The sequence below is a fragment of the Gadus morhua genome, chromosome 6, assembly GCF_902167405.1.
Source record: "Gadus morhua chromosome 6, gadMor3.0, whole genome shotgun sequence".
NCBI lineage: Eukaryota > Metazoa > Chordata > Actinopteri > Gadiformes > Gadidae > Gadus > Gadus morhua.
This window is the reverse complement of record NC_044053.1, coordinates 3375901-3387796: the sequence shown is the minus strand read 5'-3', so window position 1 is coordinate 3387796 and position 11896 is coordinate 3375901. Positions and strand designations below refer to the sequence as shown.

Sequence of the window (11896 nt, the reverse complement as noted above, 5' to 3'; positions counted from 1 at the left end):
CGAGTGTGTGAGGCCACGTGGGCTGAGATATGGGATTGGGACAGAACTTAACGAGAGCACATGTGACCTTGGCAACGGTTAAAGACAAAGATGTTGCTGACCGGTTTGGGAATTTTAATTTTTCGTTATTTTTTGTACTTTTATAAATGCAATGAAAACAATCGGCTACAGCAATTTATTGATATTAGAAAATATAATTTTTACTTTTTAATACTTCAGTATAAATGACGTATTGTATAATTTAGGTGATTATTGGCCTACACTCGGCCTTTTAAACATTAATCAGAACGGGCTACATTTGGTTAAATTATAAAAGGTATAGCCTAATAAAGTAGTAGCCTAATATGAATAGCCGTTTGGGAGCAAAAAAGTCGGCTCTTGTTGGTGAGCTGATCCAAATGATCCGGCTCACTAAAATAAGGCCGAAATTCCCATCTGATCGCGCATTGCAGTAGCGTCGTCTTGTTGATTACCTTCCTAATGCCGGATTTCCCGGTCTACGCAGTAAACGTCAGAACGCTTTGAACTGTGGGTAATTCCCTTATAGGTGAAGTCCGCAATGATGCGGTCTCACGGAAAGGGCTCGATAAATGTGGACTCAAACCCTCACGCCCTTTGGAATTCGACATTGGGACAGCCCTAAAGCCTTAATAATTTCGCGATAACGCGCAATAAAGTCTGTGAGTCCGGATATTGGGATTGGGCCAATGGCATGCAGAAGCGTCATCAACACGCCTACTGAAGTGGTGTGAGAAATCCAGACTTTCTACTCCTCATTCACATCTAAGGTAATTTACAATACGGAGAAAATACTTACTCAGGGGTAGTATTATTCAGGAGATTTTCAGGGTACAAATGTCAGAATATGTTGTTCACACATACGGCCCATCAGGAGAATTTTAGGTCTTACACGTGTGTCTGAAAGCAGCTAATGTTTGAGCATTTGATTACATTATAAAATTAGTACATTTATGGTAACAGGGGTAAAATGTCAATGGAAAGTGTATAGTATACTATGCATGCAAATCAATTATTCAATAGCTTTTAGTGTTATTCAGGGCTGAAAAGTGCATTGACATTTTAAAATGCAAGGCAACTGCTATTGGTTAGTTGAAAATAATAATCATCATTGAGATTAAGATTTCCATTGTTCCATTGTCCCTTCCATTGTTTTGGCCAAGACGGGCAGCAGTAGCCTACAGTCACACATAGCATCCAGGGTTTTTCAACCTTGGGGTCCCGACCCCATGTGGGGTCGCCTGGAATTTAAATGGGGTCGTCGCCTGATATGTCTAGTAATTGTTTTAAAAAAAGTAGGCTATTTATTGAAAAAAAAAAGAAAATTATATAGGCTATATATATACAATTTTAGCTCGGCGAGTGTGTCTTTGTCTTGACGTTTGGTGTGTACGCGTGTGTGTGTGTGTGTGTGTGTGTGTGTGTGTGTGTGTGTGTGTGTGTGTGTGTGTGTGTGTGTGTGTGTGTGTGTGTGTGTGTGTGTGTGCGCTTCCATGTATGCGTCGCTGCCTTTTTCTTGACGTGCAGTGTGTGCGCGTGCGTGCACGTGTGTGCGTTTCCATGTATGTTCATGGCATTGTGCGTTTGTCTGCGGTGTGTGTATGTGCGTGCTTGCGGTGTATGCATGCGTTCGTGTGTGCTGTGTGTGTGTCTGTGTGAGCTGGTTGGCACATGCGCACATGAATAACTTGAGTTACTGGTGCGACAGGCCTGCTATTATAGTAGTACGATTATTCATATATTTCCTACTAGGTCGGGTTGGATTCCTGACGTGGGTAACTTTGAAGGGTTTGAGACTCGAGTTCTGTCTGGGTTAGAGTCCTAGAATCCGGGTTGGAGTCCCAGAGAAAGGACCAAGTTCCTCTAGGTCAGGTTGGAGTCCCAACGTGCACTTTCTAAAATGCTGATCTCTTTGCATATATTTTTTCTTTTACTTATCTATTATTTTATTTTAGTGTACGTCTATGTTTAAACGTGAAGCACTTTGAGTCTGCCTTGTGTATGAAAAGTGCTACATAAATAACGTTGCCTGGCCTTTCCTTGCTTTGCCTACTCGGAGGGTAATATTTACTAGTATGAAACCACAGGTTCCCTTTGAGCCTGCTGCTTTGTAAACCACTCCGACAACCAGGCGTCGCTGTCGAGCCTACTGCTGTGTACATCTTTTCCGGCCACCGGGGGCGCTGTGGATTACAATGTACACCAGGAACTACTAGGAAAACAACAGAGAAGGACACGGGAGGAAGAAAGCCAATCATCATTATTATCATCCGGTGAAAAGGACAGCATTAAGCCATTTGTTTCGCTGTTCGTCGTTTTTTTTGCATGGCTCGGTTGCCTGGCACCCTCGGATCACATGTTCTGAATCGTTCCGCTCTTTAGGGGGTTAAGGATTCGGTATTCGGTAACTCCTGACCCTCCAGCAGCCAGCGACCTGAGGTTCCTCTTTGTAGAGAGAGCTTCCTCCGTCCAGATGAACCTCCTACAGAACAGGACCATGCACCCTCAGCTCCGCGACGAGGAGGCCCTGGTCATCGAAAACGCAATTAGGCTCGCGATCGACTCCATCATCAACGTGCTATACAGCGTGAACGGCGCGCGCACGCGGGAGTACGAGCGGATGCTGGGGGTCCGAGACAAGGAGATCAGACGGCTGTCCGGCCGGGAGAAGGACTTCGAACGGGAGCTGCAACTCCTGCGTCGACAGGGCTGCTCCTGTGGGCTGTACGACGCCACCGATGACCACTGCGGCTCGGGGTTCCCCGACCCGCTCCTCCAGAACCCGGACTGCGGGGACCCCAGTGGTGATCCCAGGCCCGGGTGCGGTGACCTCCATGACCCCAGGCCCGGGTTCGGTGACCCAAGGCCCGGGTGCGACGATGCCGGGGATGAGATGGCAGCAGTACACGGGCAGTGCGAGATGACGTTCTCTCGTGAGTAGTACTCGGTCAAACTAACACCAAGTCAGAGAGGCTGGTGTAAAAACATGACCATACTGGGCAGGGTTAATCAATGCTACTGGGTAATGGTTCAGAGTTCACCTAGACTCAACCCCCCTTACACCCCACACGGGTGTGGGGTGTACTTATTTATGTTGTACGTCGGCAACATGAATATGGCACTTAATGTACAAACTTATTGTATGTTGTACGTCCTGCCACTTGAAAATAGTGCTTAGTAGTGTGTAGCATCTTATCCTACCGGTTTTTGTACGGGGAATGGGTTAACCTAGTGATTGTTATTGCTTTGCAATTGGTTCTATGAACATCCTTATTGTACCGACAGATATATTATTGTTTCTCTTTCTTCTGACACATGTACTTATTGTAAGTTGCTTCGGATAAACGCGTCTGCTAAACACCCAAAATGTCAATGAGCTTGATTACTTGTTGCCAGTTTGCTAACCCTTTGTGCTTCTGCGTGTCTTCCCAGTGGGTCTCTTCGACGCCTCGCCTTCCCAGGTCTCCGCCCAGAGCCAGGACTTGGGGGCCGCCCCTCCGCCCGCGATCAGGCCCTCCTTTCAGCCGACCCCGGACCAGCCCCCCCCAGAGGCCGTCGACCCGCTGGACGAGACGCCGGCCCTGTCCAACGGCCCCGTGATAAAGGAGGAGCCCTCGGACATGGACGCCATCTGTGAGAGCACTGACCTCCACGGTGGGACAAAACGCACTCCTGGAGACCTCAACGTGTCGTGTGAAGATCTTAACGTGTGAAGTCACGCAGTAGTTGTATGATGATAACATGTCGTATGAAGATCTTAACGTGTGAAAACGTGCAGTAGTTGTATGATGATAACATGTCGTATGAAGATCTTAACGTGTGAAAACGTGCAGTAGTTGTATGATGATAACATGTCGTATGAAGATCTTAACGTGTGAAAACGTGCAGTAGTTGTATGATGATAACATGTCGTATGAAGATCTTGACGTGTGAAAACGCGCAGTCGTTATTTGAGGATCTCAACATGTCGTCTGAAGATCATAACATGTCGTACGTAGAAAACACGCAGTAGTTAAATTAAGATCTTAACGTGTCGTATGAAGATCTTAACATGTCGTATGTAGTAAACACGCAGTAGTTGTATGAAGATCTTAACATGTCGTATGTAGTAAACACGCAGTAGTTGTATGAAGATCTTAACATGTCGTATGTAGTAAACACGCAGTAGTTGTATGAAGATCTTAACATGTCGTATGTAGTAAACACACAGTAGTTGTATGAAGACCTTAACATGTTGTATAAAGAAAACACACAGTAGTACGAAGATCTTAAAATGTAGCATCTAGAAAACACGCAGTCGTTATATGAAGATCTTAACATGTGAAAACACAGTCGTTATAAGAAGGTCTTGACATGTGAAAGCACGCAGTCGTTATGTGAAGCTCTTAACATGTCGTATGAAGATCTTCACATGTGAAAACACACAGTCCGTTATATGAAGATCTTAAACACACCGTGTCGTGTCCAAAATTATTCCATCGGGGTAACGACATAAATCTGAAACCGAACTGTTAATCAAATGTCATTGACCTTCTCCAGGGATCCTGGGCCAGGGGGAGATGGTGGGGGACTTCAGAGGAAGCCTTTACCCAGGGCCTGAGCGACTGGGACTTGGGGGCTCGGAGCAGCACATGATGAGGTGAGCTGCCCACTGTACTCACGCCTGCTTCTTCCTCCGGCACGATGCACCCCGTTTCAAAATGAAAACACCCCCAACATGGTGCCCAAGCTCCAGCAGAAAGCATCTGTCAGGCTGTTTGTTTCTTTGCTTTGCTGCTTTGCTGCAGCAACGATGGTCATAGAACCAAGTGCCAAGCACTAGGTTAACCCATTCCCTGTACGCAACAAAGACAGCTCGGTTAAGATGCCACACACCTAACCCCTATAACTAAGTGCGACATACAATAAGGGCGCGCATTAAGTGCCAGGACGTCCAACATACAATAAGTGTGTAGGAGCGGTTGGCTATGCAGAGTCTATTGCCGCTTTTCCACCGCACATGTAGCTCGACTCGACACGACTCGACACGGTAGCAGCGCGGGTCCTTTTCCACCGCAAATAGTACCTCCGGGACGTGGGCGGGGTCGGCTGCGCGAAAGGGCCGTGACATATTTTTGTACGCGACGCAAACAACACCTACGTAACCCACACATGGACAGAACCCACATAACAGCAATGGAGAACATCGATGCGATGGTATTCGTGTTCGTATTATTAGCTGGCATGTTGAAGAAGTGGAATATGTCGGCTGCGGCGCTGCTATGGCTGTTACCAGCATGGTTGCCATGTCGCTCTCGTGACTTCGTCACACTCTGGCCAATCAGTGGCCGGCCGTCTGCCGACGTCACCTTTTAGCATCGGCTCAGCCGCTTGGAACCTAGAGCGAGGCGGTACTAGAAAAAGCAGCCACTTCAGGTACCAGATACCATGTTTTCGCGGTGGAAACGCAAAAAAGGCGAGCTGAGTCGAGTCGTGTCGAGCTGGTACCATGCAGTGGAAAAGCGGCATAAGTGAACTCTGAACAAGAGTCTTGAGGCTTTTGTATGACTTTGAGCATGGAGTTTGACCCCCACTCTGCGATAAGAGCTCATTTGAAACATTGACCCGGCTCAGTTAGGAAAATGACCGCTCCGAAGAGACGCCGCTTGTTTAGTTTGGAGGAGACGAAAAAATTGAGTTTGAGGGATACTTTTTTTCACTTCACACAAAAAGATCTTGGAATGAGATGGCTAACTGTAGTCTTATAGCGTTTAGAGATCATATTTTCCGCCGTTCGCATGCGGGAATAATTAAGACTTGAGGAGAAATTAAACAGTGGGCTAGAGACGCGTGTCCTTCCAATAAGTCACCTCATCCAATCATCTTTTTGTGTGAAGTGAAACCAACACACATTCCCCTGTCCACACATTCCCCAACATTTTTTTTAAGCGACAAGATTGATTGGTTAACGACAACGTTGATACGGTCAAACGGTCATCGGTTAACATCCCTAACCCAAACAAACAAATGTCCATCTATCACGATAATCTATTTCTGTTAATACACATTTTGTAGAGATGCACATTTTGCCTACTATGATATGGTTGTATTCGGCTACCTTATTGGATGTGGTTGTTTGAAATGCAATGGAATAGGGAGGAGCCTCTATTTTCAGTTAATAAGAGAGACTGTAAATACCTGATAACAGATTGGTCTGTTTAACTATTCCTCCCCGTTCTGCTGCAATGTGGAACAAGGATTCCATATTTTAGATTTGTTTTGAGCAAATGCAAAATATGAAATCCTATTTCTACTGTTGGCCCTGGCTTGGTTAAGAAGAGTTGTGAGGTGTGCAACATGCAAATAAGAAAAGATTTGTTTTTTATAAATATTATAAAGATACATTTTTTAAATTTTTTTGACTTGACGGTCAAAAAATCGTTTTTGATACTTTTGTGAAGGGATTGTCCATCAAATATATAGTTATATTTTTACCTATACCTTTTTTAATCTTTCCTAAACCTAGAAACATACTGTTGTGGAAAAAACAACATTTTAACAAAACAAGAAAGATGGAGAAAGCCGAAGTTTGAAAGATAAACCCCTTTATTATCACTCGTAAACAAGTATAAACAAAGCCTGGGTTGGTTTGCAAAAAAAGAGGTGCTCTATTTCTCTCAGACTACAGCCTCCATGCTCCTTTCTGTTGCTCCATCACCCATACGTAGTTCCCTCATCCCACGCCCTCCCCCCTTACACACATGCTGCTCTTTCCCGTCCGAGCCATGGACAGTTCATGGCTTATAGTCTGAGACTCTTGAGAATAATGAGAGTTCAACCACAATAGTTGAACAAAGCCTCTATTGTACACTGTAACAAATGGCTGGGTTTTCTACAGTCAAATCCAACAGTAACTTATTATTCAATAATACAATACTTTTCATACTATAATTGTCTTGCTTCCTGCAGTGCGTTACAGTTTAGATTTAAAGGCAATATTTGCTGGTATTTTTTTAGGTTGAATTTACAGGTTCGGTGGTTAAAAGTGTAACCAACAAACCATTTTACAGTTAGATGTTGTGATTTTGATGAGGAATTGAGCACGAAGTGAAACAGTTTTCTTTTTACCCGAAAGTCACATTTGAAGACGGTCCCCTACCGGTGAAAACAAATAAATGCAACGACACACATTTTTGTTCTCTAATGGTGAAGCTAATATTCAAATATTGGTACATTACTCAATTAAATGCGTTTATTCAATGCTAAAATATATACAATTGTCTATAAAGTTGGGAGCATTTGTAAGTGTTGAACGCCATTCAACACAGGCGACGAAACCCACCACGATCCGCGACGACACCGGACACACCGAGAGCGAGACGGATGACAGACGGACGTCCTCCTCACAGGGTGAGAGATGTGTGCTCCTTTCCATAGTATTTAGATGAATTATGAAGTTGCTTTATATATGTACCAGGTTAAGTCCATGAGCGTAGTGAAACGCAGAGCATAGCGAAATGACTGAACCACTAACTTTGGTTTCGAAATTACTCGTATTCAGATAATGCATGCGAGCGTTTTTCATTGCAGTGATAAATAAGTTGGTAGAAAACCTTGCTTGATTCTTTGGTCATTGTGTTAATGGAGGTGTGTTCTAAGAACAGTCGGCAGCACACACGGGGTCTCCCAGGAGAAATATAAGTTAGAAGCAGATGACTAATTTAGCCATGAGCTAAACCATCCTTCACCTGTAACGTTATGTTAGCCCACTAAGCTAGTCCGGTGTCTCGAGAACTGCATGTTTCTCGTAACCTTGCATGCAACAGTTATGTAAATCTAATCAGACAACTTTAATTTTTTAAACGGTCACAAGAACGATTTCTTGTTAAGTCAAAGCCAATGTGTAGTTTCATCTTTGCATCGAGCTCCTCCTTGATTTACGGCACAGCTTTGATCATATTTCACCTCACTTTCCCAGATTGGTGACGTGTCCGAGACGGCGGAGGACATGACTCCCGCCGTGTTGGCAGCGTTGCCGTCCCTCCCGGAGAAGAAGCTGCAGACCCTTCTGAACAAGCTGTTAGATATAGGAGTTGAGTCTGAAGAGGACCTGCGCTTTGTCCGAATGGTGGATCTGCACGACATCCTCACCCCTTTGCAGTGTCGCAAGCTGCTCCGAACCTGGCGTGTTGAAGGTATGTCCCGGGATTCACCAGGAGGCATGTGGCTCATGGGGTAGAGCGGGTTTGGCTGGTAGCCGGAAGGTTGCTAGTTCGATCCCCGGCTCCTCCGAGCTGAGTGTCGAGGTGTCCCTGAGCGAGACGCCTCACCCTGACTGCTCCCGACGATCGGTGTGGGAATGGGTGAATGTTAAGAAATATTGTAAAGTGCTTTGAGTGGCCACTGGTTAGAAAAACTCTTTACAAATCCATTTCCCATTTACCTCATACTTATAAAGCACACAAACAAGTCAAACGTAAAGACTTGTTTCACTTGTTCTAGGTGAGTATGTGGCCATCACTGCTGCCGACCAGACCAACGAGGAGTTCCACCCCTCCAGCCCCTCGGTCACGGCCAGCAGCCCCCCAGGCGGGGGGAGCCCCAACGGGTCCACTCTCGATCTAAGCTCCTGGCCCGACAACTTTGTGGTTCCTTGGACCAGGATGCCTGCTTGCATCACAACCGCCATTGCGCTCAACGACCGTCCGTCTCCGAAAAGCCGCAGGGAGATGGTCCGAATCCTCGTGGACCAAATGCGGCTGAAGGACTTGAACCCCACCAGGGCCAACTGCATCGCCGTCGCCAAGAAGATCGTGCGCGAGTACCCCAACAGCTTCGCCGACGTGCTGAGAGACGGCACGAGAATCGGCAGCGGCTACGTGTCCCTCGTCACGCAGATCAAGACCCGGGTCGAGCACGTCAACCGAGGCAACACCCTGGTGAGGCACCGGAGGCCCAAGAGACCCCCCACGGCGCCGGTGGAGGACGCGGCGGCCCGCACGCCAGAACCGCCGGCGGAGGAAGCGGCGGTCCGCGCGCCAGAAACGGACGCCCTGCTCAGGAGGAAACAGCGGGAGATGAAGGAGCTGTTTGCCGCCGAGGGCCCGGCCGCGGCGGGGCGGGGACAAATCGGGCCCCTCATGGAGGCGACGTACCCTCTCCAACGGCAGGCCGTCGACGCCTGCCCACCCCCACCCGTCGTGGACCTGAGGGCAGACTGGCCCTACCTATTCACGCCCATAGGACTGTACAAACACTTCCAGCTGCTCACCGGCGTCGGTGTCCTGGAGAAGATGGAGCAGGCGGTGGCTGAGAAGGGGAAGCTGATCATTAGTTTCTTCCAGAATAAGCCGGACGGCGCGGACACAGTCCGGATACAGGACATCCTGAGGAGGTTCGAGAGCAGCGAGGAGTCGGCTTTCGGCCCGTGTGCCATCCTGCTCCTCATGGCGTACTTGGACGAGGAGGTGGAGGGACTCATTCTTGAGGCTGATGTAAGCGGGACGTTTATTCACTTTTGGATGTCATAATGTGTTTTGATCCACCGTCTGCTCACGGTTTACTCTTTTGTTCCGCCGTCTAGGTCTTGGCGACGGCGGAGGAGGTGGAACAGGCCTTGAGGCTCCCAGACTCCCCACGGCTCATCGTGTTAGGTAGCTACACCGGTCAGGCTGATGGCTGTTTGCGTGATCCCATCTATGTTTGGTCGGAATCCTGGACACCACACTAAGAGTCTGAAAACCGAATACACGGGCCAAATCACAGCGAGTACTTGTGCAGGAGTATATCGCATTGTCAAGCAAACCTGGCGAGAAAACCTGTCTTTCAAAAACGTTGCAAGACTGCACAAGTTGTCTGCAGCGTTTTTCACTTTTCAATTGTATTTACTGTTTAAGGTTTGCTTGATGAGTATTGTTAATTCAGCTACCCTTTCCCACCCTTAATGTATGGCACTGGTATTAAAAACCAATAAAGTTCATTGAGATCAGGTTTTCATCTAACCGCGTTGTTCCAGGTGACATGCTGACGTCGCGGAAGTGGATGCTGAGCATGGAGGGCAAGGTGGTGGTGTCGCCCCACCCAGGCTTCGTGGCCGGGGTGGCGGCCTTGTTGACGGCGTACTATGCCTTTAACCTAGCGTTCCAGGAGGGGGCGTCGTGCACGCTGGAGTTCATCCAGAGGTGAGCGCCTTCTCACGGTACAGACGTTAGGAACATTATCTACAACTCACGTGAATCATATTGCATATGTTTAAATAACAACTTATTCAGACGCAAGTTTATTTCACTTTGGTAGAATATCTCCATAATGAAGGCGTTCTCCCTTTCTGAGTTTTTTTTTTCTAGTTTTACATGTGGGACAAAGAAATGAACGTTTTGTTGTGATTTCAGATGTTTCCTTGGACTGAACCCCACCCATGGGACCAAGGTTCCCTCCAGAAAGAAAAAAAAGGATGTGCATGTGTCCGCCTTGCTGAGACGCCTGAGGGACTTTGACTGGCTGTTTATGTGATTCGTTCACTGTTCATTTCAGTCTTTATGTTGTGCCCTCCACGGCCAGATTAGAAAACAAAAGGAAAATGTTCCTCTTGTTAAAAACACAGACGCACTGCTGTTGCGTGCAGTAGCGTTTCCTGGCTGAGCTCACCAGGGAGGCAAACATGAACGCGCATTCATAAACGCGCGCAATGCACCCGCACATGCATGTCTTTTCTAAAGCGTAGGCCTACACAACATACGACGAGAGTGACGCGTCGTGTGGAGGCACATTAGAGAGGATCACAAAACTAAAAACTAGACACTTAACAGTGTGTCAGCAGAGTGCAATGCTTCTAAACTTTTTATCAAACGTGCAGACAAAGTTCAACTTTATAAAGTAACGTTCATTCATGGTGCGTGCTGCTTAAATGTGATACAAATTAGCCTTCTAGTCAGCTGAAGGCTCATTTGCTTAGGACGTTAAAAGAAATAGCCGATTTGTGATTGGTTGCAAGGAGTAGATGCGGCTGGCCGCCCTTCCTAACCCTATTTTTTTTTTATCACAGAAGTGAGTTTTGGCCTCTTTGCCCCCCTTCAACGGCTAGCCCCGTCCGTAACATACTCAGAGTAACATCGGCCAGACGCCTGCCTTGCAAAGGCACATGGCAATTATTTTCAACATTTTCAACACTTTCATGTAATTATTCAGAAATAAACCCACCTTGCACATAGATTATTTTGAAAAAAAAACTTTTTTTAATCATTTCAACATCACGTAAATCTTTTTTTTTGTTATGTTACGTCCATTTTAAGATACTAACTGTTGGGATCTCTGCAAGATTTTATGTGTAATTGTAATGTTTAAAATACATGAACAACAAGTTTGCCTTTGACGCATGTGAGTAATACTGCCTTAATAAATGCCTTGCCCAATAGAACCTCTGTTTTATGGTTTGTGAGATTATCCTAATTGGTTTTGTTGTGCGTCTGTTTACAGAATTCTGTGGTGTATATCATAGTAACGAACTGTTTACAGCATCCAGTAAAATAATGTTTACATCGTAAGGCTCCTGTCATTTATATTTGCTGTAGAATCTCAGTGTAAAAGTATTAGAGCTACATCCAGCATTATTTACAGAATGTATTCATTTACTTTACAGCATTATGCCAGTAACTTGAGTTACGGCATTAACAAATAAATGATACCAGCAAAATACTGTAATTATTTGTAAAGGGTTTTGCTGTCCTCTTTAGTCGACTACTTGCTGTTGATGTTGCAGTCCTTTGGGAACTCAGTGTTTTCCACCCATATTAAATTAATATATAATATAGGCAAGATGGTGATAATTATATTATATATAATTTCTCTATGTTTAGTAAATAATGATTATTTTCAAGTTTTCTTAGTAATTACTCTCATA

The 11896-nt window shown here is 45.9% G+C and overlaps 1 protein-coding gene across 1 annotated transcript; it reads left to right on the top strand.

The window, feature by feature from the left end:
- The first annotated feature begins 2212 nt into the window (after positions 1–2212).
- On the top strand, positions 2213–11536 carry LOC115545705 (uncharacterized). The gene is made up of 9 exons (XM_030359110.1): positions 2213–2951; positions 3451–3672; positions 4558–4657; positions 7326–7407; positions 7976–8192; positions 8500–9491; positions 9581–9650; positions 10013–10178; positions 10389–11536. The coding sequence occupies exons 1-9, from the start codon at positions 2492–2494 to the stop codon at positions 10507–10509; spliced, it is 2430 nt and encodes an 809-aa protein (XP_030214970.1). The 5' UTR covers positions 2213–2491; the 3' UTR covers positions 10510–11536.
- The last annotated feature ends 360 nt before the right edge of the window (positions 11537–11896 follow it).

Coding starts and splice junctions, on each gene's coding strand:
- LOC115545705 (XM_030359110.1), top strand. CDS start 2,492: ATGAACCTCCTACAGAACAGGACCATGCACCCTCAGCTCCGCGACGAG. Junction 9,651..10,012: donor CCCACGGCTCATCGTGTTAG/GTAGCTACACCG, acceptor GCGTTGTTCCAG/GTGACATGCTGACGTCGCGG. Junction 10,179..10,388: donor ACGCTGGAGTTCATCCAGAG/GTGAGCGCCTTC, acceptor TTGTGATTTCAG/ATGTTTCCTTGGACTGAACC.